This window comes from Aythya marila, assembly GCF_965140915.1.
Source record: "Aythya marila genome assembly, chromosome: Z".
Classification (NCBI taxonomy): Eukaryota; Metazoa; Chordata; class Aves; order Anseriformes; family Anatidae; genus Aythya; species Aythya marila.
Window position 1 is genome coordinate 39,981,628 of NC_139080.1, and position 24,096 is coordinate 40,005,723.

The window sequence follows — 24,096 nt, forward strand, 5'->3', positions numbered from 1 at the left end:
TCCCAGATTATAAGCCTGAGGTACTTAACAAGTTTTTTGCCTCTATCTTCACCAGCAAGAGCTCCAGCCACATAGTGCAAGCTCCAGCAAGCAAAGGCAGTGACTGGGAGAATGATGAACAACCCACTGTAAGAGATCATGTTCAAGACTATCTAAAGATCATAAAGGTGCACGATTCCATGGAACTTGATGAAATACATCTGCAGGACATGAGAGAACTGGCAGATGTAGTTGCTAAGACACTGCCCATCATATTTGAGAGCTTGTGGCAGTCCAGTGAAATTCTAAGTTCACACTAATGGGAAGAGGGGAAACATAACCCCCATTTTGAGGTAGCAATATGTGTTTGCAGCCCAGAAAGCCAACCATATCTGATCTGTATCAAAACCAGTATGGTAAGCAGGACAAGAGAGGTGATTCTCCCCCTTTACTCAGCTCTCATGAAACCTCACTTTGAGTTATAGAATCATAGAAACATAGAATCATAGAATCATTACGGTTGGAAGAGACCTTCAAGATCATCTGGTACTTCAGGTGTACTGTACTGCATATGGATGGGATTGTTCAGCCTGGAGAAGAGAAGGCTCTAGGGAGAACTTAGAGCAGCCTTCCAGTACCTGAAGGGGACATACAGGAGAGAGACCTTTTGCCAGGGCTTGATGTAGTGATAGGATAAGCAGTAAAGGTTTTAATAAAAAAAAAAAAAAAAAAAAAAAAAACTGTGTGGGAGGAGGCAGGAATGCAGGAATTAGATGATCTTTAAGTGCCCTTCCAGTCCTTTCAAGGATTCCTTCTATGAAGCACAGAGAAATTATCATTGTTTGAATAGAATGAATTACATTTATATTCTGTCTCTTCTTATTGTAATTCTGTGTAAAATATGTGGATTCAAAGGCAGTAGAAATTCATTCAGTCCCATGGAGTTGCACCACTGTGTCTTACTTGCAATTCTAATGGAAAAAAGAAAAATCAGCAGAGAGTCTTGTCATATTTCTGATGTATGGTGTGATTGTCTATAGTGAAAACCATAATTAAAACAGAAAATCCCTTAAGCTTCCCATAAAGGATGGTAGGGAATTGTTTTCAGATTACACTGATATTTTATGGATATATTTTCTTTATCTCAAATAAAAGTGTAGTAATCTAAAAATAAATAAATAAATAAATAAAAGGAAATAAGAATTCATGAAGGAAAAGTTAAAAATAGATTATGTGCAGTTCATTGAATGGGAGTGTACCATTTAGAGAACTTCAAAGCATTTTGATAACAATAAGTTAAAAAACCTATAACAAACTTACATTTCGAAATTGGGTTATTATTATAAATCATAATCATTATAAATCTCTAGTACATTGTACAACTTCAATACTAAAAAGCTCTGCAGAAAAGTGACTAAATAATTTAAGAAGCTGGCTATGGACCAGATCTTTCAAATCCTCTCAGTGTTCACTATAAAATCATGTGCCATGAGGCTGAAAGACTGTGATGTTATTGAGGGGACTGTGTATTATCTCCTCACATATTAGGCAAGACTTCAAAAAAATATATTTATGAAGAGGGAAGATGCCAGAATGCTATCTTCTATCTCTACAAGATCAGCCAAAGCAATGAAGAAAGTTCTGCTTTGTTGTTTAATCTTCTAGCGTGTCTTGAACAAAACTAGAATGTCACTTTATTAAATTTGCCACTTCAACATTTTTAATGGATCCAAGACATCTTTCTCCCTTTTTTTTCATGGTAAGATCATAAAGATCAACTTTGCACCAAAAACTATTATTAATTAGATATTCCTTAGGAAAAGTGGGAAAAAAAAAAATCACTATTAGGAAACTTTATAAGAAGACATATTTATTTTTCCTGTAATTAAATGTAGGTGTATAAGAGAAAAAGAAAAAGGAAAGAGAAAGGGAGGAGAAGGAGAAGGAGAAGGAGAAGGAGAAGGAGAAGGAGAAGGAGAAGGAGAAGGAGAAGGAGAAGGAGAAGGAGAAGGAGAAGGAGAAGGAGAAGGAGAAGGAGAAGGAGAAGGAGAAGGAGAAGGAGAAGGAGAAGGAGAAGGAGAAGGAGAAGGAGAAGGAGAAGGAGAAGGAGGAGAAGGAGAAAGAAGGAGAAGGAGAAGGAGAAGGAGAAGGAGAAGGAGAAGGAGAAGGAGAAGGAGAAGGAGAAGGAGAAGGAGAAGGAGAAGGAGAAGGAGAAGGAGAAGGAGAAGGAGAAGGAGAAGGAGAAGGAGAAGGAGAAAGAAGGAGAAGGAGAAGGAGAAGGAGAAGGAGAAGGAGAAGGAGAAGGAGAAGGAGAAGGAGAAGGAGAAGGAGAAGGAGAAGGAGAAGGAGAAGGAGAAGGAGAAGGAGAAGGAGAAGGAGAAGGAGAAGGAGAAGGAGAAGGAGAAGGAGAAGGAGAAGGAGAAGGAGAAGGAGAAGGAGAAGGAGAAGGAGAAGGAGAAGAAGGAGAAGGAGAAGGAGAAGGAGAAGGAGAAGGAGAAGGAGAAGGAGAAGGAGAAGGAGAAGGAGAAGGAGAAGGAGAAGGAGAAGGAGAAGGAGAAGGAGAAGGAGAAGGAGAAGGAGAAGGAGAAGGAGAAGGAGAAGGAGAAGGAGAAGGAGAAGGAGAAGGAGAAGGAGAAGGAGAAGGAGAAGGAGAAGGAGAAGGAGAAGGAGAAGGAGAAGGAGAAGGAGAAGGAGAAAGGGAAGGAGGGAATATAAAAAGAAAAAGGAATAAAAGGAAAAGGCAAAGGCAAAGGCAAAGGCAAAGGCAAAGGCAAAGGCAAAGGCAAAGGCAAAGGCAAAGGAAAAGGAAAAGGAAAAGGAAAAGGAAAAGGAAAAGGAAAAGGAAAAGGAAAAGGAAAAGAGAATAACTGTGCTTTTATTCAGCGCTTAAGGAAGAAAATTTCCCCTACTTTAGCCCAAGAGAATTCCAAACTTGAAGTTCCATACTTTTTTAAAAATTAAATTTCAGTGAGAAAATAGGATATCTTTCATCACAGAATCTTTAGAAATATTTTGTGAAATTCCTTCATGTTTCAATTTCATATATTTCTTAATATGTGTGTGTTCTTTTTTTCATACATTTCACATCATTTCCAATGGAAATTAGAGCTTTATTTACATTTCTGTTTAGTCTCCATGTTTTCAGGAAATTTGTTCTGCTGGTTAATCCATTTTTTCTTTCTTAGTTTGAAATGTGGAAAATTTAATATGTCCAATAACTTATCCTTAGAATAACTTCTATCTCCACTATCTCTTTAAGATCAGAATTCTTAACAAAAACAAATTTCCATTTTTTTTAAAGAGTCCTAAAAAGGGGGCTTTAAAATTTATTTTGCATGTGACCTACTAATCTGCAGCTTGAAATACACTAGACTAAGGAGACCTAACTTACTGTAATTAAAGTGTATTCTTCAGGGTGTCAGCCTTTCCCAGTTAATTCTCTTTAACATGAAGGGAACATATATTTTTGCCTGTGCTCCAACATCTCATGTTCCCACTTGCTTGTATCTTCTTCTATACAGGAGCTGTTTTTTTCAGGTTGTTTTTTTTCTTATAACCCTGCACAGGAAGTCCTCTGCTGCTAGGTCTCATTGCCATTCATCATGAGGTTGTTGTTTCCACTGAAGTTGTTGTATATCCACTTTTATGAGGGAAGCAGGTCATTTTTCAGGGGAATGAAATGTTTACACAAAGCAGTAAATGCAGTGTTGTTGTCTCTCCACTGTCCCAGAGAAAAGTACCTCTAGGCCACACTGTTGTTTGTTGCAAGGAGGACATACAGATACTCTTCTTTCAAAGGAATCCACAAAAAAGCAGAAGACAGTAGGAGGAGCCAGGTGTTGAGAGGACAGTGATCCACAGTGTGGTCTAAAAATCCGTATTAATTCATTTTAATTCAAGAAATTTAACATAAGTCTTGTAGACCTCTTTATGCAGTGGAATCGTACTCAACAGAGATATTTACAGTCAAATTTAGAGAGTAGAGAACAAAAGCACTTCATCTGCCAGGCCCTCTATATTCATCTCTGTGCCTTTATACTGCTTTCCCGTTCCCGTTCCCATTTCCTTTCCTGTTCCCATTTCCGTTTGTTCCCATTCCCATATCTATTCCCATTCCCATTTCCATTTATTGTCCCTTCTAAGAACATGTTTGCTGTAGACAGGAAGACTAGATATTTAAATCACTTTTGAAATTCAATTGTATAGTGAAGTTCCTGCAGTACAGAGTACAGGTGACATTTACCAACAGCATGAAATGAAAGGTTAGAAGGTTTGGTCTTTGTTCTCCTAAAACAGTTGCCATAAGCCAACACTGACATATTGTGTTGTTTCTGATAATTCTTTTTGGTTGCTGCAGAACTATATCTTTGTTTATCTTCTATCATAAAATATGAGTCATGAAGATTCTCTGATTTTCATTGCCTCAGATGACCAACAGTGACTTGTGACTCTGTGATCAACATTGACTTGTGACGTGACTCTTAAACATCTTGCCTCTGTTAATTTTAAACATTCAGTTTCTTTTTTTTTTTTTTTTTTGTGTGTGAAAAAACTGCTATAGTGTAGAACTTTTGTACATAAAAGGAAAATGTTCTAAATTACATCCCACTAATTTGTAAGATATTACAGACTTCAGTGTTTCACCCAAAATGGTCCTGAGGAATAGACTTTCTGATATAAAGGACTGTGGTTCAAGTACTAATATTCCATGTTATCTTTTCTTTCTGTTCTTGAGCCATTTTTTGCAAGTAATAACATTAGTAACAAGGAGGAACATAAAAATGGTTTAAAATTCTGGAAGATCAGTAAAAGCAAAATGGCTCTTTTGGGTGGATTCAGGATCAGAGTAAGTTTTTTATGCATTCCTTATTTGGTTGAAGTTGTTGAGATACTCAAGCTAAAATCAAAGACACCGACAGCAGAAATGTTCCCAATTTCATAAAATGAACTGTGAGTTGAATTCTTCTAACTCATTAATAGAAAGAGGTCTTCAGTTCACCTGTTGGTCTTCCTGAAATCGAGACTGTCAGTTTGGTACCTGTTTTTGTTAGGAAATCGCACAGAGCTGATCACTTGAATGACTTTCTGTCATGTAGTACATGTGAACTGAAAGAAAAACTTTGGAGATGAGGGACCCCAACATGATCAATGTGTTTTTCTAGAACAGTGTTTTCCAATTTTTTTCTGATGCTCTCAGAATTCCTTTCCTTTCCTTTCCTTTCCTTTCCTTTCCTTTCCTTTCCTTTCCTTTCCTTTCCTTTCCTTTCCTTTCCTTTCCTTTCCTTTCCTTTCCTTTCCTTTCCTTTCCTTTCCTTTCCTTTCCTTTCCTTTCCTTTCCTTTCCTTTCCTTTCCTTTCCTTTCCTTTCCTTTCCTTTCCTTTCTCCTTGCCAGTCCAGAACAGACAGCCCTGCTTTATCATCTTTTATTTCTTTGACCCTTGTATGACCTTTACAAAATTTCCTTAGGTCTGTTTCAGTAACAGAAATTTACCATTTCTCTATTTTTTTCTTCTTGAATTTCAGACTTATCAATGAGTCTTTGAGGGACCAGCTGCTAGTTACCATCCAGAAGACTTTCACATACACTCGAACCCAGGCACAACACCTCTTCATTATCCTCATGGAGTGCATGAAGAAGAAGGAACTGGTATGTTTACACATTCCTTAGGGACAAAGACAAAGCTCAATGCATTGTTTTAATTGAGCTTTTCAGGCATCTATTGAAGTATTTCACAAAACTGTTGACTATGATCTACACTCTAAAAGGATATTATTCTACATTATGGTGACTTTTGTTTGCTTTGATCTGTTTTCTTATTTGAAATTATTTATTCCAACTTTTGTAAGTTCCTCTACATTTACTTTTACTTGTCAAAATATAGCTAATAGTGTATGGATATCATTACTTTTCAATCATCCTCAGGTATATTGTGATTAAAATTCTATTCCTTTCAACTACAAAAAAAAAAAAAAAAAAAAAAAAAAGTTTATCTCTCATCCTTTACTCATACTTTCATGCACAAAATAAGATCTTTCAATAATTTCTAGGAGCTCTATGAAAGTACTTTTGCAGAAGCAAAAGCAAAATCACATTTTAAAGCACTTGGGATTAAACTGAGTCTTTTATTATTTTTATTTTTACTTTTATTTCTTAAAAATGACTGAGCAGGCATCCTTCCATTTTGTAATATAACTTCTTAGCTTTGTTTTTAGTTCATATTGCAGCTTCCTGAAATTCCAGACTGAAGGCATGCTGTAATATTTTGTGTAGGGTAAAAACCAGGTAGAAATATTGACTCAGATGTTTTACAGATTTTTTGTCTTCTGAAACTATTGGAGTTTTCTGTGACTTCATCCTCTGCAATGTCTTTTAATTTCAGTTGAAAATATGGCATATAGTATATAATATAATACCACACTGAAACATGATGGGAAATGATGTTAATCATTGTGTTAATTAAAATCTCCCTTTTAGTGTGAAGGGAGGATTCTCCCTTCTACCCTAAGGTGAGCTGTGCACATGACCATCAGCAGCCTCTGCTGGGTTCTTAATCATATTGTCAGAATTCATAATGTATAACAGACTGTAAATTATTCACAAGCAGTCTGTGCAGTCCATAAGCTATAGACTGGTCATCCCTTTCACAGATGAACTACATCAAAATAGAGTTATTTTTCTTCTTGTATTATTTTACCAACATTCTCTTTCCATTAAAACTCTCAGGAAAAAATAAAAAATGTGATCATGCTACAGAAATTCTTTTCTTGTCCAATTGTTACTGTCAAGATGTACCATGACCTCCATGGCGTTCAAGTTTGCTTCACATGCAATGATTTTTGTAGTAGCTATATGCAGAGAGTAGAAGAGCTGAGTGAATAAAAATAATTCCTTAATAAATTAATCTCCAAATCAAAGCCAGACTTTTTTTAATGTTGAGTTGGTCTTATTTTCTTATCATGACAGCAGATATGGCTACCACTTAAAAGAGTAAAAACTAAACATAGCTCTTATCTGAAAAGGCTGCCTTACTGCAGAAGGCACAGGAAATTAACCATCTTTTTATGCCCACACATGCAGTCTGTCTCCAAATACCAGATAGCCACAGTGAAAGACATTCTTTAAAATTTGGACATGTATATAATATTGTCCACTGGAGAAATGTGATGGAAAAAGGTGCTGGAGATAGGGTCCACTTCTGAGGTACTCTCACTGAATGGCCTAGACACTTAGTCTCACTGCAAGGCCTAGACACCTTAGTAGTACTGAACATGCTGTTTTGATGCAAGTCTAAGCTTTTGAAAATATTTCATTATGCAGTAATGTAGCTACTGTATCAAATGAGGTGCCTTCAGTAGATATATATAATAAATAAAATCTTCACTCTATATCACTTTTTAGGCATTTCTGTTAACATCTTAATAATACTAACAAAGAATGAAAATAATAATAAAATGCATATGTATATGCAGAACCAGCGTTCTGCATGCAAATATATAAATCCCATTTAGAAGATGGCTGAAAGGAATAATGGAGGGAATGTAAAAGAACAAGGGAGGCAGAAAAGCAGGAAGGAGAGATGGAATTATCAGGAATGAAAGAATGAAATTCTGGATTGTTCGAGACATCTGAAACAGAATGTTTTCAGTCTTTGAACAACCTTTACTCCCGTAAAGTTAAACTGTGAAGCTTTTGTCCACAGTGTTTACACAAGGATTTTTATTCTGTGCAAGACTGTGCCTTTGTTACAAGTTTCTTTACAGTCATGTAACCTGTCACCACTTACATTCTTTACCTATGTGTCTTGTGAAGAGCCATCAGCCAGGAAATTATTTTCCATAATTAAGTGTTCCAAACCTGAATTTATAACACTTACCAACCATATGTAAAAAGTATGCACGAACACAAGTGTTTCTCCCTGGTATCTTATTTATACTCATTGATATTTCTAATAGCAGTATGACAGAAAGATTTTATGTCTGAGGTGTGGTTGCTAACCTAATGGTCTCTTTAAGACTCATACCATTTTATATGAATGTAGAAGAACAAGAATTTTCTTAAAATCATAGAATATCCTGAGTTGGAATGGATCCATAAGGATAAGAGTCCAACTCCTGGCACTGCACAGGTCTACCCAAAAGTTCAGACCATGTGACTAAGTGCACAGTCCAAATGCTTCTTAAACTCCAACAGGCTTGGTGCAGTGTCTACTTCACTGGGGAGCCTGTTCCAGTGTGCGACCACCCTCTCAGTGAGAAACCTCTTCCTGATGTCTAGCCTAAACCTCCCCTGCCTCAGGCTGACACCATTCCTGCAGGTCCTATCACTGGTGACTAAAGAGAATAGATCAGCACCTGCCCCTCCACTCCCCTTCATGAGGAAGCTGTAGACCACGATGAGGCCTCCCCTCAGCCTCCTCTTTTTGAGGCTGAACAGGCGCAGTGACCTCAGCCGCTCCTCATATATCTTCCCCTCTAGGCCTTTCACCATCTTCGTAGCCCTCCTCTGGACGCTCTCCAACAGTTTCACAAACCTTTTGTACTGTGGTGCCCATTTTCATAATGATGAAGTAAACATTTCGTAATCATTGCCAGAGGAGACAGATGACTTTAGAGATGTGAATTATTCCCAGGAGTGAGTGGAGACTTCACTGGATCTACATAGCAAGATGTTTCATATTTCTACGTCTGTCCCAGCTCCTGTCCTTCCTCAGTGTTGACCTTCTAATTTGGTTTGTGCATAATACAAAATACTGCTTGATGAACAGACTTTGTCATCACCTTAATCTCTTCTCTCTCAAAAGAAATAAACAAAATAAAGGAAAAGCACTTTTTTCCCTTAGCAAAAGGAAGATGTAGAAAACTGTCTCTTATGTGAACTCAGCATCAGCCAAACTGATCATGACTATTTTCCCTGAGTTCATGGGTACAGTGTACCCGACTGCCTAACATTGGTGCTGCTGAACTCATAGAAAGCAAAAAAGACAGTGGGAGAGAGACTGGCAGTATGCATCCTAAACAGATAAGTACAAACATGCATAGGTAGGAAAATGGTAAATACAGATGAGTCACAGATGCGAAAAGGAAAAGCGAAAAGAGAAAACAAAACACAATTTAATCTCTGGAAAGGAACAAAAAGCTGACTTGGAAAGCAAATTTTCCTACTCTGCCTACTTAGAATGTATAAAAAAAAATGTCATCTCATTTATAATTTTTTTTTTTAAATGTGGTAGTCAGAAAAAAAAAAAAAGTCTTAATAACTCTGCATAAGATAGACTTTTCAAGTTCTGACATTTTGAGTTTCACTCTTAAAGAATAAATTTTATGCACAGGGATTGTCATTATTACATGTGCAATATTCCTTTTGTTTGCTGAACTGTAAGTTTATTAAATGAATTCAATCTGAGTACGTGAGCTAGATAATAAGGTGAGGCCATAGCAGATGAGAGAACTAAGTCTGTTAGGTTTGCAGCACAGAACAAATTTTACTTGTCTATTTCATGAGTAGATTTGATTCAATTGTAAACTTGGCTGTGATAGTGTTGCATGCATCTGCACTTACATTCAGAAACGTATTTGGAGCAAGGTGATTAATAAAATATAGAGCATGTTGCATGCATCTGCACTTACATTCAGAAACGTATTTGGAGCAAGGTGATTAATAAAATATAGAGCATAAAATTCTATTTAAAATTAAGAAGACTATGAATGTATGACTGTAGATTACAAGGGCATAGAATGTTTTTCTTATGTAATTTATGGAGATTCTCTACTGTTACTCTTAGAATTCTTAAAAAAATATTTACCCTAAAAATTTTCCTCGAATAATGGCATGAAGGTTCATCAAAAACTAACTGTAGAAGAAGTAGTATTGTAAAGTCCAACAAACACTGTTTTTTAAAAAGTACTTTGAATATATTTTCCAATCTCATACATGAAGCTCATGAGAAGCTAAAAGAGCCCATTTGATATCTTACCTGACACAGAAAAAAAAATAAAAAAATTAAAAAAATTAAAAAAAAAATAAAAGGGGAAGGAGGGTGGAGGAGGAGAAAGAAGGAGGTTTTAGGAGGTTTTTAAGAAATGAAAGTAGAATTTTTCCACTTGGGATATTTGCACCCATATTGATTAGTCCAAAAGCACAATAAAATGGAACTGGAATTCCAGAAATTAACACAATATTATTATTATTATTATTATTATTATTATTATTATTATTATTATTATTATTATTATTATTATTATGTGAGAAAAAAACAGTCTTCAAGGGTGTGTTTTTATCCCTCATTTCACTGTGGAATTTCTTCTCAGAATTCAAAGAGTAGGTCATTGCAATTCATCGACTGAGGACTCAGCCTGTCGAGGCCTGGCAGTGGCCCAGCTCTGCTCTAACAGTTGCAAAGGGATTCCCTCAAATAACTGGATAGCAGATAATTCACTTCAGATAGACTCTAGAAATGCATTGTGTTGGGTTATAGTTCAGAATTCTTGTTTCATCTGTGTGTCAGTACTTATTATGTGCCCCTAGAACAATAATTCTGGTGTTTGAGTTATCTGACAAAAACAGGCTGGTCTACTCTTTTAGGAGTACTGAATAATTTTTAAGCTTAGACTGGCATATTGCTGGAGTGATTTGTTCCTAAACCAGTGGAGCAGACAGAAGCAAAAGAAGGAAGCTTGTTTGGGCAGGGTCTGGGAAAAAACACTCTGGCAAGCAAGAGAGGTACATGTCCCCGTAAAAAAAAAAAAAAAAAAAAAAAAAAAAAAAAAAAAAAAAGTGCAACTAGGTAGGTTTTTCATAAAATTAAAAAAAATTGTTTCCCAAATAGCCCTTTGAGAGTTAACAGACATAATCTTATATCCATTTTAGAGAGGAGGCTTTTGCCATGAATCAGGATAGGTCCAGTCTTGGTACCTAAGTAATCAAAAAATAGTATATTAACTGTGTACGGCCTGTTGGTTGAATTTGTTGTCTTATTGCTAAAAAGACTGTACAAGAAGGATCTGTGGAAAGAGAATATTGGTAGTGGGCATAGGTTTTTATGCACCTGTCAATCCCTGGAGCTCATTCCCACATAGATGCCACAGATAAAATTTGTTTCTTGCTACAGGAGAAACAAGAAAATCCCATTCCTAAATCCTGTCAGCAAAAAATAGATATTTTTCCTTGCCTCTCCTATTCTCAGCTATTCCTGTGGCTTGGTGCATGGTCATTATGATGAACGTAATGGCTGCCTAATGACAAGCGTGACCTTATAGCTGTTTTGGTTTTGTTTCTGGTTTGTTTGTTTGTTTGTTTTTCCTGAACATATAAATGGTCATTACAGTTGTCTTCATGGTTAACTTGCAACTCAGGTGCTGTCCAATTAAATAATTCAGGTGTCGCTCTGAAGTAGCTGGGTACATTGGGAAGAGATCTGGAGAGCCTGTATAGTGAAGATGCTTAATATTTATTGCTTTTTTCTTTCAGAGACAAATCCAAATTGTCCAGAAATGCAAAGATGCAGTTTATAAGCAACCTGTATTGCAAGGATAACATTTTACCCCAGTACTACCCCAGCTTTTACTCATTATATTGGTTATTTACCCAAAATACTGAGAAGCTGCTGAGTGATTTAGCAGTTTCTATTCTCTCTGGACTACCAGTAAGACTTATTCATCTCCAGTGGTTTCTAATCTATCTGACTGAAAAGGCTGGAGTGAGTTTGTCCACATTTCTGGAACAGTTCCGAAAAAAAAAAAAAAAAAAAAAAAAAAAAAAAAAAAAAAAAAAGCTTAACCTGGTCTTATAAACAAACACTGTATTTGTAAAAATCAAGTAGTATGTTTTAATTTCTTTGCTAAGTATTTTGGAAAAAAAAAAAAAAAAAAAAAAAAAAAAAAAAAAACCTGCTATAAAAATGGTTGGATTTGATGATCTTGAAGGTGTTTTCCAGCCTAAATGATTCTACAATTCTATATTCTAGCTTCAAAACACAGAAAACACGGTGTGGTTTTAAGTAGAGGTTCAGAGAATTAATATGTTAATTACCCATCATCTGGATGTGTTTATTAATGTACACATAGACATGTTTGAAATAAATATTAGCTAAATCAAATGGACTTTTAAGAATTTGCCAATGAATTTTCAAATTATCTATTAATTAATTAATTATTTCTTTGGCCCTTCCCAAAGGCTAGAAATTTCATTCTAATCCATTTTTTTTTAATTAATTCTGCTTCATAAACAAATTATTTCAGCTAAGATTTTGTAATGCTAGTGGAGTATTTTTCATAGAGGCAGAAGAGGGAGTGGTGACTTCTCAAACAGTAAAAACTGTGGTTCCTGCAGGAGTATAATTGCTGTGAACAGCATGTAACTTGGCAGTAAAGCTCTGTAGCAAGGGAACATCATGTCATTAATGGTCTGCTGGTAGCTGGAATTCTCTCACCCATGGAAACATTCCGTGAGATTTCCAGCATAAAGTGTACTGATGTTAATTAGTCCTCTGTGTCCAAATGGAGGGGCCAGTTGTCTTCAGTAGTGACTGTAGTAGATCTCCTAATTTTGATGAAGGTCAAACCTCCTTTGCAGTCAATGCAGATCAATAGGTTTAGTCTAGTATGTAAGCCCTACCTCTGTAAATAAGTCTTATGGTTCTACCCAGTAGTACTGCATTCTGTAAGCTTTATTTGATTCCTTTCTGCTAAGACAATATCATTTTTTTTTCCTTCCTCCACCAAGAAGTCAGCTGGGCTTTGTCATTGACTCCACATAGAACAAAGTCTGTGCAAGGAGAAGTCTGCTTTTTTCTTGTTGTTCTTGTTGTTTTTGCTTGTTGTTTGTTTGTTTGTTTATTATTATTATTATTTCAGAAACCAGTGAACATGTTCAACAAGCCAAACAGTTACTTAATAAAAAGAAAAAAAAAAAAAAAAAGAGTTGTATTACACCAAAGCTTTCAACAGCTTTTGATCCTATCAGCTGCTTTGCAAGGGCTTCTGCTGACAAAAAGCCCAAAAATGTGAGATCAAATGTCAAAACAAAACTGTGCAATTTGTAATGAGAGGTCTGGAGAAAAAGTCTTACAAGGAGCAGCTGAGGGAGCTGGGGTTGTTCAGCCAGGAGAAGAGGAGGCTCAGGGTGACCTTATCCCACTCTACAGGTACCTTAAAGGAGGCTGTAGGGAGGTGAGGGTTGGTCTATTTTCACACATATCTGGTGATAGGACAAGGGGGAATGGGCTAAAATTGTGCCAGGGGAATTTTAGGTTGGATATTAGGAAGAACTTATTTACAGAAAGGGTTGTTAGGCATTGGAATGGGCTGCCCAGGGAAGTAGTTGAATCACCATCCCTGGAGGTCTTTAAAAGACGGTTAGATGTTGAACTTAGTGATATGGTTTAGTGGAGGACTTGTTAGTGTTAGGCCAGAGGCTGGGCTAGGTGATCTTGGAAATCTCTTCCAACCTAGATGATTCTGTGATTCTGTGATTTAGTCAGTTATTTGGTCCATCCTAAACCACTCTAATGCCATGTTCAGCACAAGTCTGGTGATGTTCTTTTGTGACAACAGCCACCTAGAGCGCTATAGCAAATATCTGATCTGTTGCTTACAGTCAGTAAGTGGACAATTTTAGGTTTATTTGATGCATTTTGCATATACATCTGCTCTACTCTGCACTGGTGCGACCTCACCTCAAGTACTGTGTGCAGTTCTGGGTACCACAGTACAAGAAGGACATTAAACTGTTGGAGAGTGTCCAGAAGAGGGTGACTAAGATGGTGAAAGGCCTAGAGGGGAAGACATGAGGAGTGCCTGAGGTCACTGGGCCTGTTCAGCCTGAAAAAGAGGAGGCTCATCACAGTCTACAACTTCCTCACAAGGGGGAGTGGAGAGGCAGATGACCTATTCTCTGTAATCATCAGTGATAGGACCTGCGGGAACGGTGTTAAGCTGAGGCAGGGGAAGTTTAGGCTAGACATCAGGAAGAGGTTCTTCACACTGGAACAGGCTCCCCAGTGAAGTAGTCACTGCACCAAGCCTGTTGGAGTTTAAGAAGCATTTGGACTGTGCACTTAGTCACATGGTCTAAACTTTTGGGTAGACCTGTGCAGTGCCAGGAGTTAGACTCTTATCCTTATGGGTCCCTTCCAACTCAGGATATTCTATGATTCTATGATTCTATGATACACAATTATCACAGGTGGAGTTACATATTAGATACTTACTACAAATATCTCCTTTTTCTATGTATTGCGTTATTAAATTTGCATCTTTTTTGCAGATTTAGATTTAATTTTTTTATTTTCCCTTAAAAATATGTTTGTAGGAACATTAGACCATTTACACTATTAACAAGGGTACTTGGTCTGGCTGGGATGAAGTTCACTTTCCCCACAGCAGCCCACACAGTGCTGTGCTCTGCACTTATAGCTAGAACAGAATTTGTTTTGCAGCAATGTCTTGTCTATTGCTGAGCAGAGCTGGCACAGCACTAAGGCCATCACTCCAACACTCCATAAGGCCACTGGGCTGGGAGTGGCAAGAGGTGGGGAGGGAACACAGCCAGGGCAGCTGACCTAAACAAACCAAAGGAATATTGTGTGTCACATGATGTCACACACACCAATAAAACCTGGAGAATGGGAAGAAGAAGGGGGTACTCTCGTGAAAACACTGGTCTTCCCAAGCAACTACTGTGTATACACACAGGTCCTGCTTTCCAGGAAGTGGTTGAACATCACTTGAGGATAGGAAGTAGAAAATATTTTTTCTCCTTTTGCTTCTGCTTGGCCTTCTTTTTTTTTTTCCTTTCCTTAAACTGTTCCTATATCAAATGTGCAAGCCTTTTTTCATTTTTTCTCCATTTCATTTTTCATTTTCTCCCCCTATCCCTTTCTCCATTCTATCCCTTTACATCCTCATCCAGTTGAGGAAGGGGAGTAAGAGACCAGCTGTGTGATGCTGACATTGCTCATCAGTGTTAAACTACCCCAGCAAGTAATTATGCAAAATGCACACCGAGCCATTATACAGCCCTGTCAATTGTCCCAGGAATGAAAATTAAGGCAGAACTGTAGCATGTGGCCAGCAAGATAATACAGACAACAATGTAATACACAATATAATGCACAATATAATACACAGTATAATACAAACCAATATTTTCAGTCAGGAAGTTGGAAGGATTTAATGTCATGTGTACACTCCACATAATAGAAACCTTTCTCACTACCCATCCCAGTCATGTCTGACAAGTTGTAATTTTTTTTACCATTCTTAGAAAATCTAATTTCTCTTTCCATGACTTCAGCTCAGTCATGGACACCCATTCATTAATGCTATAATATCTTATTCATTGATGAGGAGCTCACCGTATGAGATGGAACTTCTGTGTAGATACAGCAGTATCTGCCAATTTGCCATCCTGTAGAAATATCTACAGAAGCTCATGTAGATCAACTGAGCTGCCTTTTCCAAGTATGACCTGCTTAATATCAGTACCAAGACAGTTATGAAACTAAAGGTTCATGACTAATTTTGCTGCTTGTTTTCTGTGTGTCATCATGACATTATTGACAACCTAAATCCAGAATAGACATGCACCTGTATCATCTATAACAAAGTAACCTGGGCACCCATATTCTGTCAGACTATTTGCACAGATGTTGCACAGAAGAAAAAAAAAAGGGGGGGTTAAAATGAAGCAAGAGTCCACAGTCTTAATATTGTTGTTATCCAATCAACTCATCACACTTCCCTCTAAAATCAACATTTGAAGATGTATCCGAGCGTGTAAGTCCTACAGACAGCATTGTTTAAGGCAGTAGTTTGCAAGACATAATTTTTCAGTATATACAGCAGTAAGAATGAACAAATTGGACTTTTGATCTCTTAAAATAAGAGAATATTAGGTTTATCCATCTCAGTGGTGAGTTTTTTATTTCATTGATATCTTTTTTATTAAAATTTGCTTTGAAACTTGATTTAGTTTTTCAGTAGTTAGTATCCTTGAGCAAGATAAAGGTTATAGGTTAAATTATCTAAATAAAAGCCTAGAATAACATTGGCTTTCTTGGCTGGTTTTTACAGAAATAGTACTCTGCCCAAGATTGTTAGCTTAGCAGGAGAGCAAAGACACTGCAGATCCAAGGGCAAGTGCCAAAAGCGATGTGTATTCAATTGTAACACTGGCTAAGACTGTGAGTTGCTGCCAGTTCCTAATTTCCCAGAATGATTTAAAGGGACTTGTATGGGGACACACACTTATGAGATGACCTGAGGTGTATGAGACTGTAAATGTAAAGTAAAGTTCAAATGGAATGCACATGGGTTTCTCTCAGCAGGCCAGACACACACAGGCATAGTTAACTCTGTTAACTATGACCTCCTCAGTTAACTCTGACCTCCTCAGTCCATGGCATGGGTGCCTGTTTGTTTGTCAGGAGAGTACATTCTCAAGTAAACACTAGTTTGATGGGGTTAAATAGCTAAATGGCTGATGCCTATCATCCTGTTACCCCAAGCCATTTCTCTTCCTAGTTGTTCTCAACCACTTCCTGTACTGCAAGCCTTCATGGAATTGCAGAATCATATGGCTTGTGTTGGAAGGGACCATAAAGATCATCTAACTCCAATGCCCATGCCACTAAATCAGGTTGGCCAAGGTCCCATCCAACATGGACTTGAACTCCTCCAGGGATGGGACATCTACAAGTTCTTTGGGGAACCTCTTTCCAGTGCCTTTCTACCCTTACGATGAATAATTTCTTCCTAATGTCTAATCTAAATCTATGCTCTTTTAGTTTAAGACCATTCCCTCTTGTTCAATCATTATCTACCCAAGCAAAGAGTTCCTCGCCATCCTTTTTATAAGACTCCTTTAAGTATTGAAAGGCTGCAATGAGGTCTCGCCAGAGCCTTCTTTTCTTTAGGCTGGACAGCCCCACTTTTCTCAGCTTTTCTTCATAAGAGAGGTGCTCCAGCCCTCTGATCAACTTTGTGGCCCTCCTCTGGACCCACTTGAACAGGTCCATATCTTCATTGTAATGGGAGACCAAAACCTGGGTGTAGTACTCTAGGTGGGGCAGAGCAGAGGGGGACGATCACCTCTCTCAACGTGCTGGCCACTCCACTTTTGATACAGCCCAGGACACTGTTGGCCTTCCGGGCTGTAGGCACGCACTGCCAGCTCATGTCAAGACTTCATCCACCAGAAGTCATTCTGCGGGGCTGTGCTCTGTGAGTTCTCCTAGTCTGTCTTCGTGTCTGGGATTGCCCCAGCCCAGATGCACTGTGACACCTTGCACTTTGACTTGTTGAAACTCATTAGATTCACATGGGCCAGCTTCTCCAGCCTGTCCAGGGACCTTTGAATGGCACATCTTTTTTTGCTGTCAGCTGTATTACTCAGCTTGGTGTCATTTGAAAACTTGTTGAGGGTTCACTCAGTCCCATTGCCTATGTCATTGATGAAGATATTGAAAAGCAGCAGTCCCAAGACAGAATACAGATCATCACCAGCCTCCACCTGGACATAGAACCATTGATCACAACTCTCTGGGTGCGGCCATCCAGCCTATTCCTTATCTTCCAGATGGTCTACCCTTCAAATCCATTGAGATTTTCCAAAATAATGATTAGGATGTTTTGTTTGACCATGTCAAAAGCCTTACAGAAGTCCAAGTAGATGAAATTGGTTGGTCTTCTCTTGTTGACTGATACAGTCACTCCATCATAGAAGTCCAGCAGATTGGTCAAGCACAGTTAGCCCTTGGCAAAGCCATGCTGGCTGTCCTGGATCACATCTTTGTCTTGCATGTGCCATTGCCTTCAGGGAGATTCATTCCATGATCTTGCCAGGCACAGAAGTGAGTCTCATTGGTATGTAGTTCCCTGAGTCTTACATTCTACCCTTTTTAAAACTGGGTGTGATGTTCTCTTCTTCCTGTCACTGGGCAATTCACCTGACAGCCATGATTTTTCAAATCCGATGGAGAGTGGCTTGGCGACTACATCAGCTAATTCCCTCAGGACCCTGGGATGCATGTCATCAGGCCCCATAGACTTGTAGTTGTGTCAGGAGGTCACAAACTTACTCTTTATTTACAGTGGGGGGGACTCTGCTCCCCCAGCCCCTGCCTAGATGTTTGAGGAGTCAAGAGGTGTGGGAAGCCTGACCCCAGTGAAGACTGAGACAAAGAAGTTGTTAAGTACCTCTGCCTTCTCCTCATCTGTTGTTACCAGTTCTCCGCATTCGTCAGAAACAGTACATATGTGTGTGGAAACACATCTGTCTTTATCATCAGAATATGCTGATGCACTGTAAATTAATGGACAATATCTAAATTCCGTTTCTCTGCTTATATTCTTTGTGAGTTACAATTTATATTTATTCCTGTTTCCTCAACATTAAAATCAGGAGCTGGTACACTGCCTGTATAGAGGGATAAATTGCGTAATGTAACAGTGTGAAAGCACTAGGGAAAATGATTGTTTTCAATGTTTTTTACTTCCAAAACTAGTTTGGGGTCATTTATTCTACTGGAAATATATATAGAATCATAGAATCACAAGGGTTAGAAAAGACCTCCAAGATCATCTAGTCCAACCATCCCCCAACCACCAATATCACCCACTAAACCATGTCCCTAAACACCATATCCAACCTTATTGCATTCCAAACTGCTGGCAGTGCTGTAAGGCTTAAAAAGTATTGTGTACACTGTAAGTTTTTTACATGGGACAAAGCTGTGACATTTCCATAGCATTCTCTCGCCAGTCATTAAGAGGTTGACACAGCTGTCTCAGTCTTGAACAAAAGATACAAATTACTGGAGAAACCAAACACTGACGGTAATTTCTGTAACATGATTTTCTGTGCACCTAGATGGCTCCTCATTGCAGAATTGCTGCCATTCTTATAAACACTGATATTTTTGTTTGTTCTCTGCTTGTTACCAGAAAATGAGTCTGTGACAAATTGTTGGATCGAGCAATAAAATGTGTTGCAGTGCTGCCACAAAGCAAAATGAAATGTAAATAATTCTGAAACTGCAGCTGACATTCAAACTTCTCCCCTCATGTGTGTGCTCTCTCTTGTTTCCTCATTTGGAATTCGCTTTTTTATTCCTCAGAATAGCACACCATTTAATTTAGGTTTTCTTTCCCTAAACATGATTCTCTCTAATGTTTCTGTTCCTGAAGTTCTTCTTTTTTGCCACCCTCTTTCTTCTGCAGTATTATCCATCTACTCACCTGCTCACTTTGATCTTTGTTATGCCTCCACAACAAGAAGCTTTTCCTCTGAGCTAAACAGGATCATTTATTGCAAGAAAAAAGAGAAAATGCTTTCCCCTATTATCTGAGCCATTTTGATACTTTGCTTAACAGACCTTGTTTCATTAAAAGTCTCCTTTTTCTTTTCAGAGGAATTTTCCTCTGAAATATTCAGGTAGGCCTAACTAAATTATAAATGTCAACATGCACTCTAGAAGGAACTGCCTATGTTTCTGAACTTAGCCTCTCAAGCAGGGAGTTTCAGGCTCTGTTCAAAATTGTATCTGTTTTTTGTTTGGTTGGTTGGTTTTTGTTTGTTTTGTTTTGTAGAAAAGGAGGTGTGTTTTTTTTTCTGACCAAAATACATACAAACATCAATTAGTGAATTTGCCATAGGTGAGAATTAAGGACATTCAAAAGATTGTATGGAGATAGCAATAATAATAATAATAATAATAATAATAATAATAATAATAATAATAATAATAATAATAATAATAACAAATAAAAAATCATTTAGAGTAATTTGAAATCACTGTATGTTCTCCTGATGTGACAGTGAAATGCCAGTGTAAAACACTCCCATCTCTAAAAGCATGAATAATTCGGAGCTTTCTTAAGAAGCTATGAATACAGCATGTAAAGAGAGTACTGTTGGCAGCTTTCTCTGCTGTCGTCATTTCCACCCTGCTTTTTTATCTCTCCTCAGCTATCCATTGTGTAGTCAGCAGGCACTGTAAATCTGAGGTATAGAGAACGATATTTCTTCTTTTTCTCTTGCCTCTATGACAGTGGGTAAAATGCTTTTCAATGCAGTTGTACATTCTTCCTGTTGATATGAAATTGTATCCTCTTTCTTCAAACACATACCAGCTAAAAATCTGAATATATTTCATCCTTTTTTTCTTACTCTGAAGGGGTTGACATTAACCTTATTAAACAAAAAAAAAAAAAAAAGAAAAAGAAAAAAAAAAAGTTTTAACTGTGATAGGATACTTAGAGCAGCCTGGTGTTGCATAGCTATTCAGATCGATTGTGGGCATTTATAACTGTCCTTGAACAGAAGTAGTTCTGTTTGTATCAAGTTTTCAGAATAAGTCCAAGGGGAAAAAAAAAAAAAAAAAAAAAAAAAAAAAAAAAAAAAAAGAGGGTTGGGAGGGAAGGCAGGATGGACTTATTTTTGGTTAGAAAAGTCATCAAAAGAAACAAATATTCTGATCCTTAGGAATAATCTTTTTGTCCTGTGATTAATTTCTCCAAATGTTATTTTGAACTATTGAGAAATATTTCTATGAAATCATAGAATGAATTCCCATACCATAATCTGGAGAATTTGCAGTTAGTAATGACCATGGCTGATGTCCCTACCTATTGCTCTTGCTTCTCCTTCTAGTGGTACAATCAGCTTCATCCATTATTAACCTGTTCTCCATACAGCAGTTCATTCTAAGGAAAATTTATCATTCATATATCCAACAAGGCCTGAAAATAGAAAACAGTGACAGAGCTATTCTGTCTCTTGTTTTATACTTGCTTTAAAGAGGAATCTATAAAGCAAAACAATTTTTGTGCCAAGGATTTTCCCATGGTTGTGTATGACTTGCTGATCAAATAACCTGAATTGTGTCTGTCTGCCTGCTGCATCCCCTCCTGCCTTCTCCAATAGCCCTGCTTCACCCAGATTACTAAGGGACATAAATACAAACAGTTACAAAGGAACTGGACAGGGGAACCAGTTCTAAGAACTCAGAAGTTTTGTGATTAGAATACTGAAACCTATAATACTTATGTGCTCTGAAGTGTCTCAATGCCCATGCAACTTCAGAGGTTGAATCACCTATGACTTCATTTGCTTTCTGTTTTACCACATCTTCCCTCTTCAGCATCTATTTGATGTATTTTCTTCCTTGTTGGTCCTTTGATTTGTCAGCTCCCATTAAGGAAACTGCGTATACTCATCTGTATACTCACAGCTGTAATCTGTATTTCTAAGGTAACTCTGAATTTCTGTGCACACAAAATTTGGGAAATCCTAAATGTCGGTGTAATATCTGTGTATGCCAGTATGTCACTTAGTTCTGAAAGTCTGGCTCATATTTCTTGCTCTCAGTTAAAACAGTATTGTTTGACCGTGCCTATAGAAGTGCAATGAAGTACCAGCATGAAGATAAACGAATAACAGGATTCATCATATCAGGTTAAACCGGCCCTACTGAGCCAGAAGAGGCAAAGGAAACTGTAATAAAAATAAATCTGACAAAGAAGAATGAAGGTGGCACTAAACAAAACACACAAACAAACTAAAAAAAAAAAAAAAAAATTTAATAAAGTGCCTAAGGTCCTAAGGTCAGATAATCTCCTCCTCTTGCTCAGCTCTGCAACCACCCCACCCTCCATTGATTTCTGTCCTGCTGATTTTTCTTCTTCATCCTTTTGTTTTTCACTTGCTTTCTACCTGCTTTGCCTGAAAATTAGGTTTCTACCCTGCTGGACTGTAATTATTTCTGGCAAGGACCACAATGTGCTGCAATCATTGTGCTTGCAGAAGTTTGTTTTGGCTCAGTGATTTCCTGACATATTTTCCTAGGAAGAAATAGGACACAGCTAGGGTTTTGTCGATGTTGTTGTTGTTTTCATTTTTATTTTTCCTGGAAGTTACTGCTGTACACATTAAGATGTTTCAAGATAATCTACAATGAGATAGTGAGAAGACCTCTCCAGCTTTGTTTTGTTTTGTTTTGTTTTTCTTTTCCTGCTTTTAATAACAAACCTTATCCATTTCACTCAGGCAAAATTTGTAGAGGAAAATGATAAGTAGTTTTCTGTGCTATGGTACCTTCATTTTTTCTTTTCACTATAAAACTAAGACAGTATTTTTCCAGGTGGCTCTCAATCACCTCCTCCTATGAGGAGCCCAGCAGAGCTGGTGATCTCTACTCTGTCACCTCTTCCTCTCCGTTCTTCATCTTCCTCCTATAACAAGCTTATCAAAGGATAATAAAGGAAGGTACCCTGTTTCACCTGCAAATATTAAATTCAGCCTCTCACAAACACAGAAGCATTTAAAAGTGAACAACCTGAGCTGCTATCTACTATACTTTACATATAGATCTAAATTACATACATTACATTTTGATATGGGCATATCAAAAAGAAGTCAAACTTTACAGCTACATTTAGTAAGAATCACAATGCCCGTTAATGCTGCTTTTGCAGCTCATTGGTGCAGTTTTTATTGGTGTCTTAAGTTCATGCTTAAGAACTATTGGTGTCTTAAAAGTTCATGCTTTCTTTATGCAACTGAAACATTCTTGCATGTCTGTTTCAGTTGGGTTTCATCTGAAGATTTAACTCCTTCAGTGCAATGCAATACATTTTTGTATTTCTAAGGAGTGTTAACATCAGCTTTTATATATTTGTAAAGAAGAGAAGAAAAGGTAGATTAAAAAGAAAAAAGCTTGTACTGTTGTTGGAGTTCATACTTGTACACTGAGATGCCTCAGGCAATTACCCAAAAAAAAAACATTTCAAGCCAATAAATTGTGTGAACACTGACGAAGGAAAAGAGGAAATGAAAAAAAGACCAATCCCAAAATACCCAAAGTGAGTAACACAAATAAATAAATAAATAAATAAAATAAATAAATATCTTTTAAAGTAATTGAGTTTAACATCAACAGTTGAAACTACTGGCTACATGGAAGTAATAACGTAGCACAAAACATCTGGGCAAAAGGAAATTCTTTTTTGTTCTTCTCTGAACATCTGGTTTTTTGTTGTTCCAAAAAAAAAAAAATAGCTGAGGAATTAAATGATAGTTTTTCGTTGTAATATAAGGATATTATAAAAAAAATATAAAACTATTTTATAGATACAGTTTGAATCAGATCAGCATAAAGAAAATTGTTCAGTTTAAACTAATCTCTTTCACAGCAATTCCAAAGAATGTCTCAGGTTAGTCTGACTGCTACTGCAACTCTTCCCACTACTTTTATTTTTCCAGGGCAAACAAGTCTTAAACATGCATTACATTTTAACTTTGTTTTTTTGTTTGCTTGTTTTGTTATTTTGTGTTTTGTTGTTGTTGTTGTTGTTTTTGTTTGTTTGTTTGTTTGTTTTTGGGTTTTTTTGCTTGCTTGGTTGTGTTGTTTTGTTTGCTTGCTTTTGTGTTGTCTTATATATATAATTTTTATATGTATATATTACTTATATATAATTAAATGGTCTGGATCTCAATGCCTTATTAACTTATATCTCCTTTTAGTTTTTCACTGAGGCTGAACAGAGGCTACAACTGTATAGAAGGTTTAAGCAGGACTACTGTAGGTTTAAGCAGGAGGCTTGTCTTTTTCAAGACGAATGGCTCTGAGGAACTATGTCACTTCTTTTCCTTTAAAGAAGTAAAGCTTTCTTTTTTTGTGTGTGTTGGTTATCAAGTGGGTTTCTAGGTTTTTATTAATCACTGTTTTTACTTCTCAGAGGCAGATGTTCATCCAGTAAAAGGAGGCTGGGAACAGAGAACCCAGATGTTTTCCTTTGGCACTGAAGTTTTATATATGTTAGTGCAGTAGCATCTGTAAGCCCTTTTAATAAGGCTCTGGGCAATGTCCTGCTTTAACAACATTGATGTGTTGTTTATCAGTTGTCTGCAATGATTTATCCACCAACATACTGGGAAATAGCACTCAGTAAGATGTCAAATGCATTTACGATTCTTGAAACTAGATGAGTAAATTACAAACACAAAATTCTTACTCATTATTTGAAGGAAAAGAAATCATCAGAAGGGTAGATCTCCAGCAAAATGGATGGATTTGTTTGTTTTTTTTGTTTGTTTGTTTAGAGATACAGAGATATTGA

General features: G+C 37.2%; 1 protein-coding gene across 1 annotated transcript in view; it reads left to right on the forward strand.

Moving 5' to 3' along the window:
• Nucleotides 1–24,096, forward strand: part of TRPM3 (transient receptor potential cation channel subfamily M member 3) — a gene marked incomplete at both ends in the record, with an annotated part of 432,651 nt that overhangs the window by 331,448 nt on the left and 77,107 nt on the right. Inside the window, 1 exon segment of the mRNA XM_082784267.1 lies at nucleotides 5,503–5,626. Within this exon segment, the coding sequence (XP_082640393.1) occupies nucleotides 5,503–5,626 (124 nt within the window).